Source organism: Mesoplodon bidens, assembly GCF_964165515.1.
Source record: "Mesoplodon bidens genome assembly, chromosome: 18".
Taxonomy (NCBI): Eukaryota; Metazoa; Chordata; class Mammalia; order Artiodactyla; family Ziphiidae; genus Mesoplodon; species Mesoplodon bidens.
In genome coordinates, this window is record NC_138175.1 from 42,699,632 (window position 1) to 42,727,393 (window position 27,762).

The 27,762-nt window shown below is 36.2% G+C and overlaps 1 protein-coding gene across 6 annotated transcripts in view; it reads left to right on the plus strand.

Annotated features, from left to right (window-relative positions):
* Nucleotides 1–27,762, plus strand: part of DPY19L3 (dpy-19 like C-mannosyltransferase 3) — a 74,646-nt gene that overhangs the window by 28,095 nt on the left and 18,789 nt on the right. For 5 of the 6 annotated variants that reach the window (XM_081216909.1, XM_081216907.1, XM_081216910.1 and 2 more), the window contains 11 exons: nt 4,792–4,913; nt 5,727–5,872; nt 7,607–7,730; nt 8,275–8,409; nt 17,837–17,968; nt 19,336–19,437; nt 21,926–21,999; nt 22,158–22,316; nt 25,992–26,114; nt 26,496–26,607; nt 27,235–27,291. In XM_081216909.1, the coding sequence (XP_081073035.1) occupies nt 4,792–4,913; nt 5,727–5,872; nt 7,607–7,730; nt 8,275–8,409; nt 17,837–17,968; nt 19,336–19,437; nt 21,926–21,999; nt 22,158–22,316; nt 25,992–26,114; nt 26,496–26,607; nt 27,235–27,291 (1,286 nt within the window). Of the gene's footprint in view, nt 1–2,458; nt 2,549–3,471; nt 3,500–4,791; nt 4,914–5,726; nt 5,873–7,606; nt 7,731–8,274; nt 8,410–17,836; nt 17,969–19,335; nt 19,438–21,925; nt 22,000–22,157; nt 22,317–25,991; nt 26,115–26,495; nt 26,608–27,234; nt 27,292–27,762 lie in introns of all 6 variants that reach the window. The other variant, XM_081216912.1, reaches the window with a different exon arrangement.

The following is a 27,762-nucleotide window of genomic DNA, read 5'->3' on the forward strand; positions in this document are numbered from 1 at the left end:
ATATACTAAAGGTGTCTTTAGACAAAAACTCATATAAATCAAGGTCATGTGTTGATCAGTTGATAAAAATGCATGACCAGAAGCTTGTAGGAAAGTAACCCTGTATTTCCTACTCATTCAGTATTGCTAATACAGTTTTCATTGCAATTTTATAGAACATAACTGCGGTGAGTAATGAGAATCAGCTGTACTTACAAGTTCTCAAAATTATGAGTTGCTTCTCTAGCATTCCCCAAAGCAGGGGTTCTTACTGAAGGGCACTTGTGTCCCTGGGGGACATCTGGAATGTCCAGAGATGGTTTTGATTGTTACACTTCAGCGGGGAGAGGGTGAGTGTGCTACTGGAATTTAGTGAGTAGAGGGCAGAGATGCTGCTAAACATCCTGCAGTGCTCAGGACAGTCCCCCCAACAACAAGAATTATCGGGACCAAAATGTCAAAATACTGGTAGTGTTGAAGTTGAAAACCTCAGCTCTAAAGGTGAATAATGAGTATTTTCTTTCTAAGTATCACTATGAACTCAGTGGTTGATCTGTTTCAATTCATTTAAGTTATTTGTTAAGATTATTCTTTTAGAAACTTCCAAATATATAAAACGGTAGAGAAAATCCTCTAATGGATTTGCACTCAAGTATCACTCAGTTACAGTGGTTACCAGATTATGACCAATCTTGTTTCCTCTCTACCCCCATCCTCAACCTGGATAATTTTGGAGTAACTCCAAGACATCATATTGCTTCATCTGTAAATATATCAGTATATTTTTCTAAAGAATGGCAACTCCCTTTTATAAACATAACCAAGTTGTCATTATCACAATTAAGAAATTACTTAATATCAAATATCTACTCAATATTCTCATTTTCCTCTTATAGATTTTTAATGTAGTTTTTGAAATCCAAATAAAGCTCATACATTGCAGTCTTTCGCTATGTCTTTGTTTCTTTTAAGCTATAGATTCCTCACCATCTTTTTTTCTTGTAATTCTTCACTGGAAACACTGATTGCTTTGTCTGAGAGTTTTCCACTTTCTGGATTTTGGTGGAGCCCCAATGGTGCCATTCAGTGTTTCTCTGTTGTCTGAATTTCCTCTTAATTGGCAGTTAGATCTAGAGGCTTGCTCAGATTTAGGTTCTGCTTTTTGGCAAGAATACTTCCTAGATGGTGTTGTACACTTCCACATCAGGGGGTACATAATGTGCAGCTCATTCTTTTGGAGTTTAGACTGGGCCATCCATTATTAAGTTCTTAGTTAGCCTTTCACCTAGGTTTACAACCATTGATGATCATTACTTAAATCTGTTCATTGCATAAGGACTATAGCATGGTGATATTCTGATTCTGTAATTCCTTCCATCATTATCAGATGGACTTCCTCTCTAAATAAAAATGTTTTCTCATCAACTATTTGGCAACCCAGAATGTCAGTTCCTAAAGGAAAGGTGGGATAAGTATTGATCCTTTCCTTTTGTTTTAGAATGAGTTACCTCTCTAGCATCCCCTAAAGGTTTGCTTTTTAAATATTATCATAAACACATGGATTTCTAACATATTTCATTTGTTTCAATCTTTGCATTATTCTTCTTATAACAAGTTGTCCAGTCTTTGGCCAGTGGGATGCCCTTCAAATCAGCTGCTGTCTTTTTTTTTTAATTTTTATTTTTGGCTGCGTTGGGTTTTTCGTTGCTGTGCGGGCTTTCTCTAGTTGCGGCGAGCTGGGGCTACTCTTCATTGTGGTGCACAGGCTTCTCGTTGCGGTGGCTTGTCTCGTTGCAGAGCACGGGTTCTAGGCCTGCAGGCTTCAGTAATTGTGGCACACAGGCTCAGTAGTTGTGGCTCGTGGGCTCTAGAGAGCAGGCTCAGTAGTTGTGGCACATGGGCTTAGTTGCTCTGTGGCATGTGGGATCTTCCCGGACCAGGGCTTGAACCCTTGTCATCTGCATTGGCAGGTGGATTCTTAACCACCAACTGCTGTCTTTTTGACATGACTCCAATAGCCTTTGAAAACTCCTTTGGCATGACAAGATGTTTCAAGCCCATTTTGTGTTTTTCCTACCCGTGACCTAGAATCAGCTGTTTCTCCAAGGAGCCCCAGTTCTCTTTAGTGGCTATTTAGAGACCACAATCTGGGTACTAGAGGCACTTATTGCTACTAGTTTGGTCCTTGTTTCCAGACCTTTAGTGAGCAGAGTAGGAAATGCGATTTTTTTTCCTGAAAGAAAATATGAATAGAGCTATTTTTAGTTCAAAATTAGGATAATAAGGTTTTTACTTTTTTGACTTTATATTTGTATCTTGTTTTCTTTAAGTTGAAAATTTTGGCTTCTATGACATTATCACTTATTTGTTTTATGCTGCTATGTATAATACTTTCAGTGTAGCAATGATAATATTGCTACTAACAGTGTGATTGCCTGAAAACAGTTCAAGCTGTCTTTGTAATTCTTTTTGTCCTTAGGATGTAGCCTACTAGGAATTTACAGTCACATTCCTCTATTCCCAGGAACACTGGAAAGAGTTCTTTTTATGTGACCAAGCTACCAACTCAGTAGGTTTCTTTGTTTTATCTTGCTTTTGGTTTTCAGTGATTGCTTTGTTAAAAATTTTTATATATTTTTTATACTTACTAAAAAAATGTTTACATGGTTCCAAAGTCAAAACTATAAAACAGGGAGCATTCAGGGAAGTCCACCTCCATCCCTGTCACCTCCACCCTGTTTCTTTCCTCACTCTTTAGGTAACTATTTGTATTCGTTTTTGGTTTATTCTTCTACAGTTAGTATTTTCAATATAAGCAAATACTTTATATATTCATATTTTCCCTTTTATTACAGAAAAAACCCTGCTTACTGTATACACTGTCCTCTATTTTGCTTTTTTCACTTGACTGAAATCTTGATCACTCTATAGTAGAGTATCATGATATTCCTTATTTATTTACTTACTTATTTTCTTGCAGTTGCATAGTACTCCTTGGTGTGGGTAACCATAACTTTATTCAAGTAGCCTTCTTGTCTTTGTCTGCTCGGGCTGCCATAACAAACTAACATTGACTGGGTGGCTTAAAAAAACAGAAATTTATTTTCTCACGGCTCCAAAGGCTGGAAGTCTAAGATCAGAGTACCAGCACAGTTGGGTTCTGGTGAGGACTCTCTTGGCTTGTTGCTGGCCACCTCTCTTTGCATCCTCACATGGAAGGCAGAGACAGAGAGCAAGCTCTCCAGTGTCTCTTCTGATAAGAGCACTAATCCCATTATGAGGGTCCCCCTCTTATAACCTTTGTCTCTACCTAATTACTTCCCAAAGGCTCATCTTCAATACCATCACATTGTGGGGGGGGGCTTAGGGCTTCAACATAGGGGGGCATATAAAGTCTCAGTCCATAACACTCCTGTATTAGTCTAGTAGGACTGCCGTAACAAAATAACACAGACTGGGTGGCTTAAACAGTACAAATTTATTTTCTTTCAGTTCTGGAGGCCAGAAGTCTACGATCAAGGTACTGTCAGGGTTGGTTTCTGGTGAAGCCTCTTTCTGGCTTGTAGATGGCCACCTTCTTGCCATGTCCTTACAAGGCCTTTCCACTGTGTGCACAGAGGGAGGGAGAGAGCCCTCTCTTGTTGGTTCCTCTTCTTATAAGGACACCAGTCCTATCAGATTAAGGCCCCACCCTATGACCTCACTTAACCTTTTTACCTCCTTGTAGACGCTATCCAAATACAGACACATTGGGGTTAGGGCTTCAACATAGGAATCTGGGGGGACACATTTCAGTCCAAAACACCTCGTGTTGATGGACTTTGGCATTGTTTCTGATCTTTTGCTTTTACAGATGGCACTGCAGGAATGACTTGTACCTATGTCATTTTGTCTTTTTGCCAGTCTGTCTTTGGAATCTATTCCTAGACATGGGCTTCCTGGATCAAAGAGTAAATGCACATGTAATTTTGCTAGGTGTTGCCAAATTCTCTTCCATAGGGATTATACCATTTTGCATTCCCAACTACAGTGTATGAAAGAGCCTTACAGCCTCACTAACAGAGTATATTGTCAGACTTCTTGATTTTTTTCCAAGCTGCTTGGTGAGAAATGATATCTTAGTGTAGTTTTAATTTGCAGTTCTAGTAGGAGTGAGGTTGAGCATCTTTTCAGATGCGTAAGGACTGTGTGCATGTCTTCTTTTGTGAACTGTTCATACCTTCTGTTAATTAGTTGGCTTGGTTACAGTAGCAAATGACCTCAATATAACAATGGAATTCTATAACAACAGATGTATTTCTCACTCTCATTATCCAGCCCCTATGTGGAACATACTGTTAGCACTGCAGAGGGAAAGAGTAAGATTGCTGGTGGAAGCATGCATTGCCTCTTAAAGATTCTGCTCAGATGTGACCTGTGTCACATCCACTCACCTGCCATTGGTCAGAGCAAGTCAAATGGCCAAACCCATCCCTGGGGGTGGGAGGGAGGCTTCATATACTCTCCCAAAGGAGGTACTACAGGTCTCATGGCAGGAAGGCAGAGCAGGGAAATATAAAATCCTCTTGCCCAAATTTCTGTAGAAGAATCATACAGTTCTTCTGTTACATCACAGAAGTTATAATTTACCTATGTTTGTGTAAACATTTAAGTAATGTCCATCTAATATATGGTATGCTTTTCATGGATAGGACTATTATATCCCCAACACCTAGCACATTCTCTGGCGTATACTAAAGAATCTATGAATAGTTTTGAATGAATAATTTAATTATAATTATCTTTTACTGAATTTTCAAATATCAATCTTAGGTTTTCATGGCTTAATATATGATAACAAAACCGAATCTATGAGGACAATTAACCTCCTTCAACGAATGAATATTTACCAAGAGGTTTTTCTCAGTATTTTATATAGAGTTCTACCCATACAGGTATGTTGTGTTCTGTGACATTGAATTTAATATTAGATGAAAGTCAAAGTCTGACATTTTAAGTTGAATGTTTCACGTATGTTTTTCTGATCTTCAACGGCTTGGTATAAAAATAGTAGTATCCTAATTTTCTCCATACATATTGTGAATTTTGCTTTTTATTTATATTTTATAAGATATTTTTACATATAGATGCTTCCAGGCTTATAAGTATGCAGTCTAGAAGCTGATAAATATTTTCATTTGGAAACATGTGATCACTCCTCATTTATCTTTGAAATAAAAAAACAAAAACCTGGAAAGTTAGCAAATCACAGTGACCACTTCTCATGTGAATAAGGTAATACTGGATGAAGTTAGGTGTAAAACTCGTCTAAAGAATGAAACTAGGGACTTCCCTGGTGGTCCAGTGGTGAAGACTCTGCACTTGCAATGCAGGGGGCCTGGGTTTGATCCCTGGTCAGGGTACTAGATCCCGCATGCCGCAACTAAGAGCCTGCATGCCGCAGCTAAAAATCCTGCTGGCCACAGCTAAAGATCCCACGTGCCGCAACTAAGTCCCAGTGCAGCCAAATAAATAAATAAATACTTTAAAAAAAAATGAAGCCAGAATTCTCTAGGTCTTCCTTTTCTGCTTTTGTATTGAGAAGAAAGGCTGCTAGCATATTTTTACACAGGAAGGAGTGATGTACGCTTATTTCTTGGAATTAATACCAAGCTTCTGAATATTAAATTTCCACTGTCATATTTTGTAAGTAGCAATGAGAGGGAGTAGGGCTTCTTTAACAGACGTTTTTTATCCTTCCCTTACAGAAATATATAGAGCCAGTTTATTTTTATATTTACACCTTATTTGGACTCCAAGCAATTTATGTCACAGCTCTTTACATAACCAGCTGGCTCCTGAGTGGTACGTGGCTATCAGGACTCTTAGCAACTTTCTGGTATGTCACAAATAGGTGAGTTGGAATCAGTGTTCCCTTCTCCCTTTCTAAGGTATAAGTTAAAAAGAAGTTACTTCATTTCCAGTTTAAAGAAGGTTGTTCTGCCACATTTTGTGTGGAGTATTTTCTCTTTGGGTTACCTAGTGGAGTTTTTCTTATTTAGTAAGGTAGAAAGTCCTACTTATGTATATCTACAGCTGAGGAAGAAAACATTGAGTGGTAAGTCAAGAGAGTCATCTATAATAATCCCAATTCTATTACCAACTTGCTGTGTGATCAGTATTTCTCTAGCCACAAATCTCATCTCTTAAAAGGTTTATTAATATCTTTATTATCAACCTCAATAAGATTGTATGCAGCCCATAATTAGCAAAGTATAAAGCACTGTACAAATGTAAGGAAGTTCTTACATTATTTAATTAATATCTATTAATTTCCAAATCCTGGAGCATTATGAAATAGCATTTTTAAAAAACATATTTGAGATAAATCGAATTATTGCCTGACCTATTAAAAGCAACACCAATAGTCAGTAGCAGTCTTAAAATTTGAACATGAATTCTGATGTTGATTTTATGTTGTAATCCTCAACAAATTACTTTTTATTATAACCTTACTGAGTGCTTACTATATGCCAAGCACTTTACATCATATTTTATATGTATTATTTTAACAACCCTGTAGAGTGGGTACTATTATTATTACTATTTTAGAAGTGAGGTAATTGAAGCTTAAAAGGTTAACTTTTATACATATACATTATATATATATATAAATATATATAAAATATATATATATATATATAAAGGTTAAGTTATGTGTACATGTGTATATATATATATATATGAGAATATTTTTATAGGCATATATATTTATATATAGATCAAGGCATACACACACACACACACACACACACACACACGTGCACACATGGAGCTAAGTCTTGGTCAGAATTCAAATGCAGAGTATGAGATCACTATATTATGCTGCCTCTTAACATTTTATTTTATTTTATTTTATTTTTTGTGGTACGCGGGCCTCTCACTGTTGTGGCCTCTCCCGCTGCGGAGCACAGGCTCCGGACGCGCAGGCTCAGTGGCCATGGCTCACGGGCCCAGCCGCTCCGTGGCATGTGGGATCTTCCCGGACCAGGGCACGAACCCATGTCCCCTGCATCGGCAGGTGGACTCTCAACCACTGTGCCACCAGGGAAGCCCGCTCTTAACATTTTAATCTAACATATTATTCCTGCTAAGAGTAAATAAAAGTCTGTATTTCAACTATACTTCAACAAAAAATAAATTTTTAAAAAAGAATAAAGTCAAATTTATTGTTTCTATTAAAAGTAAATAAAACATTTATTGGATTCCTAGTATGTATAGGGATCGTTCTTGGTACTAGGTGTACAAAGTTGAAAACAACTACACTTGCCCTCTGGGGGTTCACATTCTAGGGGAGTCAAGGAGCTCTTAAAAGTTATTAATCAATGACAAAATTAAGACTCAAGTATAAAGAACTACCAGTTCTACCCCAGTTCTACCACTGCATACCTGTGGACAGGTTAGTTAAATTTTCTCAATGCCCGTTTTATGTTGCAGGCGTGATGATGATGATGATAAGGGCAAATCATTGAGAACCAAGGACAAAAATCTAAATATACTTAACGTAATATGTCTTTCACTTTAGGAAATCTTTGAGGTAATGCTAGTAAAAATTACTACTTTGGCCCTTTGTGTCTTCCTTGTGCAGAATAGATACCACAAGGGTTGAGTTTACCATCCCACTGAGAGAGAATTGGGCGCTGCCATTCTTTGCAATTCAGATAGCAGCAATTACATATTTCCTGAGACCAAACTTACAGCCCCTTTCTCAAGTAAGTTTTTATAATACTTTGTATATATTTTTAGTTCTCCAATTTTATCTTAGAAGCTTCAGAAAATGTGATGTTCATAGTGTCCAAGTGCATGTTAATAGTTCTTATTCCATGACCAGTTTTTTAACTTGAGTTAAATTAAGTTTTCTTTTTCTAAACCTGTTCCTACTTTGCAAAGAAAATGTTTTCATTTTTGATGTTAAAAATGTGCTCTACATCATCTGCCCTTAAACAATTGCGGCAAACCCACACAAAATTTCTGCAAAATGGTCAGAATTTTTAAGCCATTGCTCTTGAGATGTGATTTGGTGCATTATCGCCTCCATGATAATATGGAGTACACATACCATATGTGAATATTTATATGCAAAGTGTCACTTTAGGATATTTAGAACTTAAATAACAAATGCAAGAGTTTTCAGAGCAACAGTTCATAGTTTTTCTGTTTGGTTTATAGAGATATTGGCTGCTCTTGAGAACACTTGTCTGAGAGGCTTTTTATTACTAGAGACCTGTAAATTATACAAAGATTTTCTTTTTACAGAGGCTGACACTTCTTGCCATTTTCATATCAACTTTTCTCTTTAGTCTAACATGGCAATTTAATCAATTTATGATGCTGATGCAAGCATTAGTGCTGTTCATACTGGACTCCTTGGACATGCTGCCAGCAGTGAAGGTAAGGTTTGCTCTCTTTTCTCAGTTGAGATGGTGGTTGTTTAATGTTTTATATGATAGAATGAGCTCAAAATATGCACATAATATATGCACACAAAATATGCTTAATAATAAAGTTGAAGCTGCTTCTTAGCTATAATGTAAATATGCTGCAGTCAGTTGAAGCTGAGTAATTTATGCAGCCTAGTTTGACCATCTTAATTTTTATTCTGCTTATTTTACATTAAAAGATGGATTTGGGCTTCCCTGGTGGCGCAGTGGTTGAGAGTCCGCCTGCCGATGCAGGGGACACGGGTTTGTGCCCCGGTCCGGGAAGATCCCACGTGCCGCGGAGCAGCTGGGCCCATGAGCCATGGCCGCTGAGCCTGTGTGTCCGGAGCCTGTGCTCTGCAACGGGAGAGGCCACAACAGTGAGAGGCCCGCGTACGACAAAAAAAAAAAAAAAAAAAGATGGATTTATTTCGGGACTTCCCTGGCAGGCCAGTAGTTAAGGCTCCGCACTTCCACTGCAGGGAGCACAGGTTCGATCCCTGGTCAGGGAACAAAGATCCCACATGTGGCGTGGCCTTAAAAAAAAGATGGGATTTATTGGGAGCACAAATGTCTAAATCAGTTGTCCTTTATAGAGTTGACTTACATTTTAAAATAGCTATCTTATATTTTAAACTTTATTACTGTGTATTGTCCCACCTTTTTTTTCCCCATGGAAATCAATGGGTGTAAAACAGCTTTTCTGTGGTAGTTCGTAAAATTTTCATAGTAACATTTACCCATACGGGGTGTGAATCCCTGTTGATTGGTTAGAGGTCACATATGCAATAAGGAAATTATAAAGGAAACCATTGTTTGTCTCCCAGTGTGTGCTGCTGTCATGTGACTGCATTGTTTTTGTCATGTGCAGAAATGTGTTTTAATGTGTTGTGTATGTTTTTAAGTGGCTCATAGTTACTATTCCAAAGTAACAGTAACTTAAATATTTTCCAAGTATCATAAAATATTATCACCAGATCTAAGGCAGCAATATAATCTAATAGAGAAGAGGTGTACTCACATATTCCATGTCAAAAGAGATGCAACAATCTTTGGAAACTGACTGAATGTGAATTAGGAAACATTAAAGTCAACCAACACATATATATTATCTATCTACTGAGTCATTACAATAGGATAGGCACTACAGAAGATTCCAACCTGTATAAGACATTGTCCCATCCACAGGGAGTTTGCCATCTAGCTTAGGAAATAAATATGTCTGTACAATTAGAGGGATGTCTGTATATCTATAGATGTCAACTTGTAGTAACGGTAAGTGCCAGAAGTCTAGAAGAGGAGACTTCTTTTTCAGCTAGAAAGGTTTCACAGAAATGAACTGCTAGAGGTGGACCAAAAATGAGGAGACTAGAATTTGGATGGAGTGTGAGAGGGGAAGATATGAAGGTAAAATACAGTAAAGAAAGCAGGTGGATAAATGGGAAAAAAATGTGGAAAAGAACGGATACTTCTATGGGTATAACTGAATCACTTTTCTGTATACCTGTAACTAACACATCATTAATCAGCTATACTCCAATATAAAATAAAAATTAAAAAATTAAGAATATTTTTAATTAAAAAAAGAAAGCAGGTGGATAAGCCAAAGTTAAAATGTGTATGTATGTGTGGGGGTGTATAATATATGTATCTGTGTGTGTATATATATGGTATTAGATAATGATAATAGAGCCCACATGCCTCTAAAAGCTGTATGTACAAATGAAGCTGAGTCTGTTGCTGTCTGTTTACATTTGCTTTCCTGTTTTGTAAACTCTTTATGCTTTGTTCGTGGAGACTTGCAAGCTAAGGGGAAGAGGTGCCTAGATACCTTTGTATTTCTTCTTGTCATACACTCTTAGGCCAGTTAGTCTCTTCATATGTGATATCACTTTTCCCCCCTTTCTAACAAGTATGTTCAAAAGAACATTGTACATTTTAACATAAAAAATAAATTAATAAATGGAAGAAGAAATAAATAAAAATAAATAATATTGAGCCATTATGAAAATATATATATAAAATTTTTTTCCTAGTATATAATTTTTCTGTAGTGTATTTTCACAGTAGGTATCAAAAGCCTAAGAAAACATGTATGTCTTTTCACCAAATTTTGACCTCTTGAAATTTATCCTAAGGATATAATCAAACATGTTCATTTTAGCTGGACTGTAATAAGAAAAGTCTGGAAATGACCTAAGTCAATAGCAATAGGGTATTGTTAAATAAACACGTCTTAACTGTGTAACACAGTGTTAGTTATATATAACCATTAGTTTTCCTTCTCCCTTTTTAAAAAATAAAACATGTATAGAGAGAGGAAAGTTTCCAGAAACATATGCATTAAAGTATTAGCAGTCAGCTATGTGAGTGATGCTCTTATTTTCTTTTTGTTCTTTAGACCTCTTGAATGTTTCTGTAATGAACATCTCTTTCTTTTTCATTTTTTAAAAATTGGAAAACAGAATAAAAGGTACTATTTTGGCACACACACAAAACTAAAGAATAATACCGCTAATTTATTTCATATTCAGTTCTAAGCTTCGTTGAATTTTTATATTTGAACCTCTGTTGGCATTAGAAGTAGTTATAACTATCAGAATTAAAGGAGGAACAGTATTATAATGAAAGGATCCTGGGTTATAATACCAAGTTGCTACTATCAACTCTGAAAATAACTAGCTCTTTAAACTTTGTCAAGTGATATGACTTATTGGAGCCTTAGTTTCTTCATAAATTGGAATCACTGATCTCTAATCATATTGAATGGGAAAGAGTCAGAACAATTGCTATAGAAAAAAGTAATACAAATTCAGAGCCTGATGTGGTGACAAGAGAAGCAATATCTTTTTCAGTACACGTCATCTTCTTTTCATGGATGATGGAAAATCTCTTACCATCAAAAGATCAAGTTTTCAGTGAGAAATGTGTACAGGGTTTTAAAATATAAAACAGAACAGTAAATGTTATTACTAAGCATATAATTCTGTTCCATTAAAGACTAAGAATGTGGAGACTACGTGTTATGAAAACAAGACACATTAGTGATCAATGCCTAAGAGGCAATTTTAAAGTACTCCGTATGGTTCCAGACAAAATGAAGTAAATGCACTTCTCCTTATTCTTCCTACTAAGTACAATTAAAAGCCCTAGACAATATGTAAAAAACAAACATGAGATTTTGAGAGGTGGAGAAAAGAAAGTAGACTACACCTAGAGACCTCGAAACCAGAGGAAGAACATGGCAATGAGTTCACTGGGTTTTCTTTTTGCTGCATATATCTCAGACTAGGTACTGGAAAAGTCAGCAATCAGGAGAAACCAATGGACTCAAACCAAAAAAGCCCAAAGAAAAGCCAAAAGGACCAGAAAGGGTGAAGCATGAATGCCATGTGGAGAACCTTCAACTTCAACCTATTGGTAATGAGACAACCCTCCCCATACCTACCGGGATGGTGTCAGCAGAGAGCCCAAACTTTCATCTTCACCCAGCAGTAATGAGACACCCCTTTCTCCTGCCCCCCAAAAGTCAGTGGAGGTCAAGTGTCCAGGTCACCCTGGACATCCAAACCCATCTGGAAATAATGAGGCAGTGTCCTTTCCTCAGTGGCATGACGCTGGCATGGTGTCAGAAGAGGTCTGCTGACACAGAAGATTTACATGAGATTCAGAGTTCCATAACATAATACAATACAATTGAAGATCATTTGTTAAACTAAGAACCAGGAAAATCTCTTGAATGAACAGAGACCATCAACAGGTGCCAAAACCAAGGCACACAAAAGTTGAATTACCTGACAAGGAATTTAAAGCAGCTATCATAAAAATATTCTCATTGAGCAATTACAAACACACTTGAAACAAATGAAAAATAGGAACTCTTAACAAAGATTTAGAAGATAAAAAGAAGAAGCAAATGGAAATTTTAGAACTGAAAAATTCCAATAATGAAAATAAAAACCTCAATAGATGGGCTTCCCTGGTGGTGCACTGGTTAAGAATCCGTCTGCTAATGCAGGGGACGTGGGTTCAATCCCTGGTTCAGGAAGATCCCACATGCTGCAGAGCAACTAAGCCCGTGCGCCACAACTACTGAGCCTGCACTCTAGAGCCCGCGAGCCACAACTACTGAAGCCCACATGCCTAGAGCCCGTGCTCCACAACAAGAAAAGCCATTGCAGTGAGAAGCCTGCAGGCTGCAGTGAAGAGTAGCCCCCGCTGACCTCGAAAAGCCCGCACACAGCAACAAAGACCCAATGCAGCCAAAAAATAAATTAATTAAAATAAATAAATTTTGTAAAACCCCCAAAACTCAGTAGATGGACTCAACAGTAGACTGGAATGGTCAGAGGAAAGAATCAGTGAACTTGAAGACAGGACAATTTAGAAATGAACTAATTTGAACAAGAAAATAGACTGGAAAAAATGAACAGAGCTTCAGAGACCTATGGGACCATAACGAGAAGTCTAATTCATATAATCAGAACCCCAAAAGGAGAGAAAGAGAGTGAGGCTGGAAAAAGTATTTGAAAAAAATACTTTTAACTTCCCAAATTTGGCAAAACCTACAGAATCAAGAAGCTGAGCTAATGTCAAATATGGTAAACCCAAATAAACCAATGCCAAGATACATCATAATCAAACTTCTGGAGAATAAAGATAAAGAAAATATCTTGAAAGCAGTCAGAGAAAAATGATACCTATAGGGGAAAACCAGTTTGAATGACAGTGGGTTTCTCATCAGAAACCATGGTGCTGAAAGAATGGAATGGTCAACCCAGAATTCTATACCCAGCAAAAATATCTTTCAGGAAAGAAAGGGAAAGCAAAACATCCTCAGATGAAGGAAAACTAACAGAATTTGTTACCTGTGGACCTACTGTAGAAAAAAAAAATGGCTAAATGAAGTTCTTGAAATAGAAGGAAATGATAAAAGAAGAAATGTTGGGACATCAGGAAGAGAGAAAAGGCAATTAAAAGTAAAAATATGAATAAATATAATAAACTTCCTCTCTCATCTTGAGTGTTCTAAATTATGTTTGATAACCGAAGCAAAAATAATAATATGGTCTTATGGTTCTCAGTGTATGTAGAGGAAATATTTATGACAATTGTAAATGGGAAAAGTAAAGGGACTTAAATTGAGGTAAAATTTCTACACTTGATTCAAACTGGTAAAATGTCCACACTAGTAGACTGTAATAAGTTATGAATGTATAATGTAATAACCCAGAACAACCACTAAAAATATGTACACAGAGATGCATTCAAAAATACTATAAATAAGTAAAAATGGAATTCTAAGAATATTCAAGTTACCCACAGGAAGGCAGAAAAGAAAACAGAAATGGAAAACAGAGTGAACAAACAGCAAATGATAAAATGACAGATTTAAGACCTATCATATCAATAATAACACATATATACAATAGAATATTACTCAGCCATAAAAAGAAATGAAATTGAGTTATTTGTAATGAGGTAGATGGACCTAAAGTCCGTCATACAGATTGAAGTAAGTCAGAAAGAGAAAAACAAATACCGTATGCTAACATATATATGGAATCTAAAAAGAAAAAAATGGTTCTCAAGAACCTAGAGGCAGGACAGGAATAAAGATGCAGATGTAGAGAATGGACTTAAGGACACAGGGAGGGGGAAGGGTAAGCTGGGACGAAGTAAGAGAGTAGCATGGACATATATACACTACCAAATGTAAAATAGATAGCTAGTGGGAAGCAGCTTCATGGCACAGGGAGATCAGCTCAGTGCTTTGTGATCACCTAGAGGGGTGGGATGAGGGTGGGAGGGAGATGCAAGAAAGAGGGAGGGGGGATATGTGGATATATGTATGCACATAGCTGATTAACTTTGTTATACAGCAGAAACTAACACAACGCTGTAAAGCAATTACACTCCAATAAAGGTGTTTTTAAAATTACATTAAAGGTAAATGATCTAAATAACAACTATTTAGACAGAGATGGGTTAAAATAGATTTTAAAAGCACAACCCAGTTGTTTTCTACAAGGAACTCACTTCAGACAAACAGTATAGGTAGATTGAAAGTAAAAGGGTAGGAAAAGATACACCATGCAAATATTAATCAAAAGAAAGTAGGAGTGGCTATATTAATATCAGGTAATGTAGGCATGAGAGCAAAGAAAATTACCAGAATAGTATATACTAATAAAAGTATTAATCCACCAAGAAGACATAGCAGTCCTAAATGTACATGTACTAACCAACAGTGCCACAGTATATGTGAAGCAAAAACTGACAGAACGGAAAGGAGAAACAGACAAACCCAGAAAGAGTTGAGGACTTCAGCACCGCTCTCTCTCAACAATTGAGAACCAGACAGAAATCGTTAAGGATATAGAACTCAACAACACCATCAACTAACAGGATCTAACCAACATTTATAGAACATTCCACCCAACAACAGCAGAATACCCAATGGATTGAATCAATGGATTCAAACTAGAAATCAACAAAAAGATAAGAAAATTTCCAGTATTTGGAAACTAAGCAGCACACTTCTAAATAATCTATGGGTCAAAGAGGAAGCCTTGAGGAAACACTGAACTCACTGACAACAAAAATGCAACATATCAAACCTTGTGTAGTGCAGCTAAAGCAGCATTAAGAGGGACATGTGTACCACTACACACATTATAAAAGAGGAAAAATCTAAACCATAACCAAGCTCCCACCTTATGAAACTAGGAAAGGAAAAGCACAATAACCCCAACTCAAGCAGAAGGAAGAAAACAATAAAGAAAAGAACAAAAATCAATGAAATTGAAAACATAAAAACAATAGAGAAAATTAGTGAAATAAAAAGCTAGTTCTTTCAAAAGATAGTAAAACTACAGACTTTCATAATTCCCTTGGAGCATTAAACATTGAATGTTAGCATACTTTGATACCAAAGTTCTGATTCTCTCCATGTTTAATTATGAATGATAATGAAGGGCATGAGCATGCCATTGAAGAAAATTTTGATTATTCTGTATAGGAAGAATGTATTATTGCTGCCTGGTTTCTAAACTCTGGACTAATAGAACCTGAGAAGGAACATCAAAAGTACCACTGATAATCCATAACTTTCTAGTATACAGTACTGCTCAGTATTACATTTCTGGCTGATCACCCGCAGTGTTTCTCTTGAACCTAGGATATCATTACAGTTGACCCTTAAACAACATGAGTATCACTGCGTGGGTCTACTTATGTACAGATTTTTTCAATAAATATATACAGTCCTCTGCAGTTGGTTGAATTCATGGATGCAGAAGGCTGACCATGGGACTTGAACATCCAAGGATTTTGTTAATCCACTGTGGGTCCTGAAACCAGTCCCCCACAGATACCAAAGGATGACTGTACATTTATAAAACTGTGCAATCTTGTAACACAAACTGCTCTTTTTTCTCTAAATATTCCTACTTGGTGTAAAAAAAGACTGCCAGCATCAAAAAACATCGTAATCCAAATAAAGACAAAAAAAGCTTTATTTAAAAAAAATGTATTCCTGAATGAGTCATTATGCTTAAAGAGTTCCTACAGATTTAATGAGGAAAATATTTACACCCCTATGGAAAAGGGAGCAAAAGATACAAATACTTCGTAGAAGGAAAATAATCAAAAAGAGTAAAATATGTAGGTATAAATTGAACAAAAGAAGTGCAGACTTACACCCGGAAAACTACAGAACATTGTTGAAAGTTTTAAAGACCTGCATAAATTGGAAAGATTTCCCATGTTCATGGATTGGAAGACTTTCTATTGTTAAGATGGCAATACTCCCCAAATGGATCCACAAATTGAATATGGTTCCTCTCAGAATCCCAGTTGCAGAAATCGACAAGCTGATCCTAAAATTCATATGGCAACTCAAGGGACCCAGAATAGCGAAAAAGATCATGAAAAAGAACAGAGTTGGAAGACTCACACTTTTCAATTTCACAACTTAACTTCCAAGCTACAGTAATCAAGACAGTGTGATACAAGCAGAATAGACATAAATCAATGGAATAGAATTGAGAGACGAGAAATAAACAGTCAACTGATTTTCAGCAAGGATGTCAAGATAATCTGGAGAAAGAGTAATCTTTTCAATAAATGGTGCTGTGATGGGACTTCTGGTGGCACAGTGATTAAGAATCCGCCTGCCAATGCAGGGGACAGGGGTTCAAGCCCTGCTTCAGGAAGATCCCACATACCGTGGAGCAGCTGAGCCTGTGCACCACAACTACTGAGCCTGCGCTCTAGAGCCCACGAGCCACGACTACTGAGCCCACGTGCCACAACTACTGAAGCCCGCACGTCTAGAGCCTGAGCTCTGCAACAAGAGAAGCCACTGCAATGAGAAACCCATGCACCACAACAAAGAGTAGCCCCAGCTCGCCGCAACTAGAGAAAGCCCACGCTCAGCAGCGAGGACCCAATGCAACCAAAAATAAATAAATAAAAATTAAATTAAATTAAAAAGAATTTTTTTAAATTGGAAAACCCCATTTAAAAAATGGTGCTGTGATAACTGGGTATCTGTATGCAAAAGAATGAAGTTGGACCCCTTCTTCTTACCATACACAATAATTAGCTCAAACTAGATCATAGACCTGATTTTAAGAGCTAAAACTATGAAATGTTTAGAGAAAAAGATAGGAATAAATACTTATGACCTTGGAGTAGCCCAAGCCTTCTTTGATATAACACCAAAAGCACAAGTGACTAAAGAAAAAAATAGATGAATTGGACTTCATCAAAATTAAAAACTTTTGTACCTGGAAGGATACCATCAAGAAAGTGAAAAGACAACTCTCAAAATATGAGACAATATTTGCAAATCATATATCTGAATAAGGATTTCCAGAATATATGAAGAATTCTTACAACTCTTTCAACGTTAAAATATGGGCAAGAGATTAGATAGATATTTCTCCGAAGAAGATATATAAATGTTCAATAAGGACCTGAAAAGATGCTCAACATCATTAGTCATTAGGGAAGATTGGGAACTAATGGAGTACGATAAAAATACTGATTGTTGGAATACAATAAAATACCTATAGACCATAACTGTAAAGGAATTTAGAAGAAAATTAAAGACTACAAACAGCATTTGCCTATTTCTAGAATATATTTATACCATTGTTTGCTTCCTCTACTTCATATATCCCTGTTCTTAATGTTATAAAGTTTAAAATGTTCTGTAATTAAAAGGTAAATAAAGAGTTACTATCTTCCTTTCTTAGATTGTATTACTTGAAGCTAGGTGTGTTTTCTGCATTATTTATAACTTGAGATGTATCCAACTAGGGACCAGTCTGTCAGCATGTGGGAGTCTCTTGATAAAATCTGTTTAACCATCTAATCCTTGGTTGTTGCAGGTGACATGGCTGTATGGTATACAGCTAACAGGTTTACTCCTTGTCTGCATTCTTCAGTTTTTTAATTCCATGATTCTTGGATCATTGCTTATCAGTTTTAACCTTTCGGTGTTAACTGCAAGAAAACTTCAGGTAGGACTTTTTTTTGTCCTTAATCAAAGTAAACTTTTTTTTTAATTGTGTGGTTGTTTAGACCTTGTTTTCATATAGTATACAAAGGAAAATTTATGACCAAATTCCCACTAAAAAGCAGTAGGGCTATTATTTGCTTTTTTTGAAGTGCATGGTATAGCATTTGTTTTCAAGCTTTCTGATCTGCCATCCCTTTGTTTTGACATTTATTATTTCTTAGAAAATTGGAATCTTAATTAAATTCAGGATTAGCCAGAGATACTTGTTTGACTGCCATTGGTTTGAAGTTGGAATAAAAGAGGAAAAAATGTTGACTTTTTTCATGTGTGAACTCAAGAGTGAGAAGAACATATTGCTTGTGGAAATGTGTTTGTCACAGTCTTTAAAGTTGGTGGACACCTTGTTGTTATTTGAAGTAGTAACACCACTCTTTCCCCCATCCTTCCATATCATATTATTGATTTTTAAGTGAGTTAAAATTAACTCTGTTTTGAGAATTTTGAGATTCCAAATAAATACCTTTAGAAAAAGGTATTTCCTAGAATAAATAACATGTTTGACATTGGCCTCATCTTTTGACTTTATTATATAATTAAAATCTCTTAAATTTACATAAAGTTTGATAGTTGTTTTTCCTTAATAATGTTGCAAAGCCTGTTTTCTGTCTTATAAGCATATGAGAAACATTTCTCATAAGCACTTTTATTTCAAGAAGCTGTTTTGTTTTCCATTTTGGGAAGAATAAATACGTTTTGTTATTAGTCTTTTGAGTGAGAGCTGCTATGGACAAATCTTCACAAAATTTTTAAAAACAGGCTTTTAGTTGACTATTAAAAACTGTACTTCTCACTTATCCTTTTAACCTTAATTATAAATAAACATCACTCATATTTGAACTGTTTAGATATTATTATATTTGATAATCCATAAAGTTATTTGAGGGTTATAAGAAAACTATTATGTATCAAAGAGCACAATTTACTTTTTTTATATAGGTCTTTTGTTTAATGGGTTATAGTCTGTGATATATGAATCAGTGGATAAAAAGATGAATCAGTGGATCAAGTTCATTCAGTATATGCTGAGTATCTTCTAAGTGGCCGACTCCATACTCTGGTTGAAGAGGTCTTTAAAAAAAAAAAAGGACTAGGACACATTTCCTCATCATATGGAGCTTATTATTAAGTGATTCATTTACTATTAGAAAAAGACAAATTTTAAGACAATGTAACCTCATGAAAATTAGGTTATATTTTCCCTATATGTTGCATGACCCAATGTTTTAAATTCTTAAGTAATCTCATCTTAAATGTTTATGAAGTTATATTAAAATTAAAAAATTGAAACTCAACTCTTTTAATTTCTAGAAAAACCTGAAAACTGGAAGCTTCCTTAATAGGCTTGGGAAACTATTGTTACATTTATTTGTGGTTTTATGTTTGACACTTTTTCTCAACAACATTATTAAGGTAGGTTAATAAAATGACATTTAATTTAGCATTACTAAAGAGTTACCAGTTTTACTTTAAACAGACTCAGTTTTACCTTTGTTTCAGTAACGGGATTATTTTCTTGATTTTAGTCCCTGATTTCTATTTGCTCTTTAACATGTTCTACTTTGAACCCACCTTTTGACTATTTAACTTTTTAAAAACTCAGCTTTAAAAGCATTAAACAAGTATTTCTCTAAACTTAAAACTACTTTTTAGAGCGTTTTCTGTACTATGGTACTAAAAAAAAAAATGACATGATTTTTATTGGGGTAGGTTGATAAATAAACTGGCTTTACTATCGGAACCACACTGATTAATTGAGATGATTTCACCCCTCTGGGAAGGCTGGTCTCAGGACAGAAGACAGCTGCATGTACATGACAGACTTCTCTTCTGTAAGAGAATGGCAGTCTCTCTCCCTGTCTGTTGACTGTCAAAGAAAAAACAGACCCTTCACTCAGTCAGCCACATTAAACACCTCCACTCCAGGTCCTTGTCACTATTTTCTTAAACTCCATATAGTTCACTACTTATCAAAAACTTATTTGAGGGACTTCCCTGGTGGCTCAGTGGTTAAGAATCCACCTGCCAATGCAGGGGACATGGGTTCGAGCCCTGATCCGGGAAGATCCCACACGCCGCGGAGCAACTAAGCTCGCGCGCCACAACTACTGAGCTTGCGCTCTAGAGCCTACGAGCCACAACTACTGAGCCAGAGAGCCACAACTGCTGAGCCCGCGTGCTGCAACTACTGAAGTCCACATGCTTAGAGCCTGTGCTCCACAACAAGAGAAGCCACTGCAATGAGAAGCCCGCGCACCGCAACAAAGAGTAGCCCCCGCTCGCTGCAACTAGAGAAAGCCCACGTGCAACAACAAAGACCCAACGCAGCCATAAATAAATAAATAAATAAATAAATTTTATTTTTAAAAAAAAAACTTATTTGAGCAGAACAATCAGCATTTCTGAAAGACTGGCTGAAAGATATGCAGTCCGTCCGTTTCACCACTCTACATGTTCAGTTATCTGTGCCTGGATTAAGCCAGGAGAGAGCTACTTGTCTGGACCACTGTTTTTTGACTCCCCAAAGAATAATACCTATTGAATTGCACTTGATGTTCTGCCAGCTACCTACAATTAGAAGAATTTAAAAAAATAGTCTTTGAGACTGTTGGCTGTTTTTACTGTACCCATGGGGAAAATTTCTCTTGAGTCTCAGTTTTAGGATTATAAGGATGTCTCTTGAGCAACTGGTTTGTTTTAATCTTATGACCCTGTGAGTAGCATAAATGCTTTTATTTCCCTTTTTGTATTTGCTACTAGAATGCATGAGCCCAAATTTGTGGCTCATCTCTACTGAATATATTTTGTGTACTAACCTCGGTTCTGGATTAATCTTATTTTCTTTTCTATCTTCATTTTTCTTCTGCTACAATTTCTTCATCCATTTATGTTATATGAATTTTTGTAAGCCATAAATTAAAAATAAAATAATGTGAATTAAAATTATACTCACTAATGATAAACACTGGCATTTGTCTCTTCACCCCTTGAGGGTTATTGCTGTGTCTTGAATTGTCTTTGAAAGAATGAGTCTTGTATCAGTTGTATCTGCAGAGAGAAAAACCCAAAGCAAAATAGGCTTTGTGGGCTATGTTCCTATTTGAGGTTTCAGATCATGATATTATCGATTTTCTGATTTAAAAAGTTGTACTCACTGGGCTTCAGCCGTCTCCCTCTCCCTGAAACCAAAGAACTTCGTCTTATCTATTTTGCATGTTGAACTTACTCCTAGAGTTTGTTTGCAAAAACGATTCTGCTAAAAAAAGAAAAAAATAGGAATAGAGGGTGTTTGAAAATCCCTGCTTTTGAATGAAATAATGCCATTTGCAGCAACATAGATGGATCTAGAGATTATCATACTAAGTGAAGTAAATCAGAACAAGGAAGACAAACACCATATGATATCACTTATATGTGGAATCTAAAATATAATGCAAATGAACTTATTTACAAAACAGAAACAGACACAGACATAGAAAACAAACTTAGGATTACCAAAGGGGAACGGGGTTGGAGGAGGGATAAACTAGGAGTTTGGGATTAGCAGATACATACTACTACATATAAAATAAACAACAAGGTCCTACTGTAAAGTACAGTGTACTGTATTCAATCTAAACCATAATAGAAAAAATATAACTGAATCACTTTACTGTACACCAGAAACTAACACAACATTGTAAATCAACTATACTTAAATAAAAGAATTTTTTTAATGAAAAAATCCCTGCCTTAGAATTTCTCAGTTCTAAGACCTATTGTAAACATTTACTAATTTTACACATACACACACATACAGTCCTATGAAATGGAGTGCTGAAGATGTGTATTCAATGGGAAATTACCAGAAAACCATGCATAAAAAACTGACAGCAATCTTTATTTTCTCCCTCCCTGATAGAAAATTCTTAACCTCAAGTCAGACGAACACATATTTAAATTTCTGAAGGCAAAATTTGGATTTGGAGCAACAAGGTATGACTGAATTTAAAGTCTGTGTTTGCTTTTTATATTAAATCAGCAGGGTCTTTAAAATGTAAGTTATCAGTTCTTAATTTCAGGCTTATTTTGAGGAAAAGTTGGAGGTTTACTTGTACTTGAATTTAATATTTTGCTTTCCCTTTGTTTCCTAGAGATTTTGATGCAAACCTGTATCTGTGTGAAGAAGCATTTGGCCTTCTGCCTTTTAATACATTTGAAAGGCTTTCAGATACTCTGCTTTTTTATGCTTATATATTTGTTCTGTCCATCACAGTGATTGCAGCATTAGCTGTTGCCTTCCGTAATCTCAGGTATGGCATATTTCAGAAATCTAATTCTGTGCTTTAATGAACTTGTTCTGTGTCGCAGAAGAATTGCTAAATTGAAAATCAAAACATCAGATACGGAACAGAGTACAGTCATCTTAAAGGGGGAACGTACCCAAGTTAGCATGGACTGTACTCTCAGTTGGTAAGGGTGGAGTAGTTAAGAGACAGCAAAAAGTAGTAGATGCCATGCACACAGGTCTGGGTTGAAGTCCTGGCTCGCATACTTGGGAACAATGTGATCTTTGAGCCAGTTACATAACCCTTCATTATTCCATTTCCATTTCTGGAGAATGAGAGCACTAAGAGTACTTACTCTACAGGGTTTTGTGAGAAATAAATAAGTGAAAATTACATAAAGTACTTAAAGCCGTGCCTCATGCGTAGAGTATATTGTGTGGATTTTAGCTATCATTAGCAAGTGTTATTATTATTGACTTGTAGTCTCTCTGTTTTGTTCCCATTATTAATTTCCTGTGTTTTTCTACCTTTCTTTCTCCAGCTGCCTTTTTTATTTTTCATGAACTGTCAAGAGTTAACCATTGTTTATTTGTTTTGTTGCATCTTGTTTAAGGGCTTATAAAGTTGGAATGGACCATAATTATTAGCATCTACTAAAAGTCTTAAGTATTAGTTGACAGTTTTTTAAAACTTAGCATGTTTGCTAATCTACTTAAAAGAGAAAGTCAGGGAGTATGAAGAATACCTACCTATCAAGCTGATGGAGGTCTTTGCATTTACTATCCGTGTTAAATTGAAAGAAGATTAAGTGTAAGAGGTTGAAGCTACTGTCATTTGTGGGAAAGTAATGAAGCCCAGAAGGAAGCCCTTTTCCTGTGTAGTTACCTTGCCAATTAAGGTGCTGGTGAGCTGTGATTCGCAGCCACCGGAGAGCTGTGCTGGGAGAAAGTCATTACAGTGAGCCCAGATCAGTTGAGGTGTTTTATGATTATTAAGAATGAAGCAACATTGAACCATGAAGCTATTTCATTGACTATAAACTATTTTAGTATCTTTCAGAAGTGTTCTTTTTATACCGAGTCCAAGATAAAAATTTAGCCCCATGAAAATAGATGGAAATTATTCTAGACAGTGTAACTTAATATTATTCCAGATACACCAGGTGTCGACAGGACTCTAGACAGCATGCAAATCAGGAAGTTCAGTTGGCCTGCAGTGTTGTGTGAAAAGGTCTGCCATGCTCGGCGTGAAGCTATGGGCCGTCCTTGGAAGCTTATTTGGTATATGATTATAGATAAAGGTTTTACCAGGTAGGGATATTAGGACTTTATTAGAGGAAAGCACTACATTAATTAAAGTCATTTAAGAATTATAGTGTCTCAATGTGAATTAACATCTAAGTAATTTGAAGGATATATTATCAATGCCAAGTATTTAAAGTATTTCTACCTTCTAGTACTAGGAAGGATGGTACGATTACGTTTATGCACCGCATCTACATTAGTGTGCAGTATATAACTGAAGAGCATACCCTGTTCTATACTCATGGGATTAATAGAGCTTTCCAGCTCAGTTGTGGGCACCGGGAGAGGTGTTGCAGAATCCTCCCAGGTATCAAGGCAGGATGAGAGGGTGTGTTCTTGTCTGGAGTCATCTTTTAGTATCAGTGGAAGCCAGAGTTTGGTTTGTGATATATAATGTTTAAGTAAAGATTATCACCAGTGGTGAAAATTACCATAGAGTATCATTTTATTTTTCTTATGTATCTAGGGTGGTGAAAAAGAGGATTTCCAGGAAATAATAGGTCTGTAGGTACATAGAAGCATTGTACATATCCAAGTCTATTGGGTTTGTGTGAAGGATTAAGTGGGGCCTTTATAGAAGTACTGTTTTTATCCTCAGCTGGCAGCCCTTACTGTTGTTTCCTTTTCCCCTTGACAACAAACTGTGCAAATCTGAACCCACTCATCCATCTCAACATCATTCAAGTGGGGACAACCAGACAGTACGTGCTTCCCAATGTGGTGCAATATGGAATACATCATATCCCCATGAAGTGTACTTGCCAAAATAAATGAATTTGACTCTAATAATTAACCTCTAGATCTAATTACAAGTTTATAAGAAACATGGGAATAGAGAAATATATTAAATGGCACCACGAGGAGACAATCGGCCAAACCCAGAAGGTAGGAACAGTTACAGGACAAATGACGCATTTTCTTCAACGAGTAAAGGCCCTTAAAAGTGGGGAGGGGCGAGTACTTTTATTGATTGAAAGATAATTTAAAGAGACATTGATGAAATGCAGTATGAAAACTTTGGATCCTCATTCAAAGAAACCACCTGAAAAAAGCTATTGCAATAAATAGAAAATAGAACGTGAACTGGTTGTTAGATGATGTTGAAGGATTATTGTTAATTTTACGGGAGCAATCATCTTAATGTAGCCATATTTGATTTTTAAAAATCACGTTAGGATACTTCCCTGGTGACGCAGTGGTTAAGAATCTGCCTGCCAATGCAGGGGACACGGTTCGAGCCCTGACCTGGGAAGAAACCACATGCCGCAGAGCAACTAAGCCCATGCGCCACAACTACTGTGCCTGCGCTCTAGAGCCCGCAAGCCACAGTTACTGAGCCCGCATGCCACAACTAGTGAAGCCTTTTTGCCTAGAGCCTGTGCTCCGCAACAAGAGAAGCCACTGCAATGAGAAGCCCGCACACCACAACGAAGAGTAGCCCCCGCTCACCGCAACTAGAGAAAGCCCACGCAGCAACAAAACCCCAACGCAGCCACAAAACCCCAACGCAGCCAAAATTAAATTAATTTTTTTAAATACCATGTTAGTTATATGTAATGAGGTATTGTGGTAGGTTAAAAATGTGATCATTGGTTCGTAAAGGAACTGAATTCCAAGTTTATGGGTACATTTTTACTTATTTGTAAAAACTAGACAAATATGAGTAACTACTATGACATCTCTAAAGATCTCTTGTAGTTCAGTGATTCCAAAATAATATTTTTTTGCTATCTCTTATAATTTAAAGGATTGAAGGACTTTAAGGTTTTGCTTAAATTAAAATGAAATTTGTTCAATTTTAGTTACTCTAATTATTAATGCATTTATATTATGATACTTTTAACCTCATAAGCAAATTCAAAATTGATCAGAGCTGATTCACTTTATCTTAGGGAAATAAAACATTTATAAATATATGAAGGCATAGGTTTCTTGTATCTTCTTTTTTTTTTTTAGTTATTATATATTTGGCTGCGTTGGGTCTTCGTTGCTGTGCGCAGGCTTTCTGTAGTTGTGGCAAGCGGGGGCTACTCTTCGTTGCAGTGTGGGGCTTCTCATTGCTGTGGCTTCTCTGCGGAGAATGGGCTCCAGGCACATAGGCTTCAGTAGTTGCTGCACATGGGCTCAGTAGTTGTAGCATGCGGGCCCTAGAGCGCACAGGCTTCAGTAGTTGCGGGGCATGGGCTCAGTAGCTGTGGCGCGCGGGCTTAGTTGCTCCGCGGCATGTGGGATCTTCCCAGACCAGGGCTGGAACTTGTGTCCCCTGCATTGGCAGGAGGATTCTTAACCACTGCGCCACCAGGGAAGTCCTTCTATCTTTTTCTTTAAGAAAGATTTAACAAAATTAAAATTAGTTACCCAGCTTTAATTTTTGTATATGTACTATTTTATGCAGTGATTCTACAAATCAGCAATCCATGTATAAAATGGGAGAGTACACAATCGGCCTGAAACCAGAAACTGCCTACAATTTAATACATACAATTCTGTTTGGATTCTTGGCATTGAGTACTATGAGGTATTTTTGTCTTATCTGTTTATTTTTTTTATTTGACCACTCTTTACCTGACATAGTTTAGCAATATAATTTGGAAACTGATGATCATCTTCATTAATGATTATGGTTCCCATAAAAATGTCCTTGTTTACTATCTTCTCCCAATATAAAATATTATTTATAACCGGTTTTTTTTGTAATTACCAATATTCCTCTATTTTTACTTACTTGATGGTTCTCAAAAGGCAATGGAATTAATAAGTAGCCCCTTGGCAATGGTTTCTGCACAGTTTTAGTAAGATTTTACTATCACAAATAATACAGCTGTCTTTACAGCTGTCTCAGACTCCAGGTTTCTACACAGCTAGCACTGTTGACCTTTGCCTGCTTCTCTTCTTACAGAATGAAGTACCTCTGGACATCACATATGTGTGTGTTTGCATCATTTGGCTTATGCAGCCCTGAAATATGGGAGTTACTTCTGAAGTTGATCCATCTTTATAACCCAAAGAGGGTCAGTGCTATCTCCTTTTCCATTTCATTTTTATGACTTCTAGTATTTCTTTCATTATCAATTCTGTTGGTGTTTTTTTTTTTTCGGTTGTCCATACATCAGTTTTATAAAATGGATACTAAAATTTAAAGCTAAAAATAATTGATACATTATGATTTTATAAGAAATTATTTTAAAACAATTTTATGTTAAATTTTAGCCTTATTTTCTAAATCATTTTTTTCCAGACCATAAGTTAGATATGTTCATTATACAGAATTTGGAAATGCTGAAAAGCACAAAAAGGAAAATTAAAAATCACCAATAATCCCATTATCCAGAGTTATTGCTACTATTATTATTGTTAATTATTATAATATAAACATAATTACTACTAAGTGTACAGTAATGATTAATGGCCCATAAGTGCAGTTCTGGGTTGTTCTGCCCTATAAATTCACTAGGTGGCAATATGGTAGGAGCTACAAATAGCTTATGAATGGTTGACTCAGTTGTCTTGCATATTGGAGACTCATGCTCTGTTAAATTATATTTTTGTTGTTTAAAAAAAATGTATTTACAAAGCAAAAATGTAAAAGCAAAAATATTCCAAACACTTGTAATCTAAATAATGTCTTTCTTATATAGATATGTATAATGCGATATTCAATACCGATATTAATACTGCTGTATCTGTGCTATAAGGTAAGGTTGATTGTCCTCATTCCTGTCTTTAATCTATTTAGCAGAATAATTGCTTTGACTCAGTGTACTTTGTGTGTCATTGGCAAGTAGAGTGGTTTGCAGAACTTACAAATACCTACTTAGCTTCTTCTTATGGCAGTTGACATTGATAGGAAGAGTGATGTACTTCCCAAAATGGGATTTAACAGGTAAAAACATTATAACAAAAAATACTACAATTTAATTATTCTAATTAATTTTGGTTTTGACTTACTAGTCAGCTGATGCAAATTATGAAAATAAAGATGTTTTCAGACCTATTTTGAGGTGAATAAAGGAGAAAAATTAGTTCTCCCTGTTACCTGCTTTTTATAGAGTAAGATCCTAAAATGCATCTTACTTTAACCTACATATTTTATTAGGTGCTTAAAATCATCTTTGTAAGAGGGCTGGGCACATATAAATACAGTCTAAGTTTAGCCTTGTTAATGT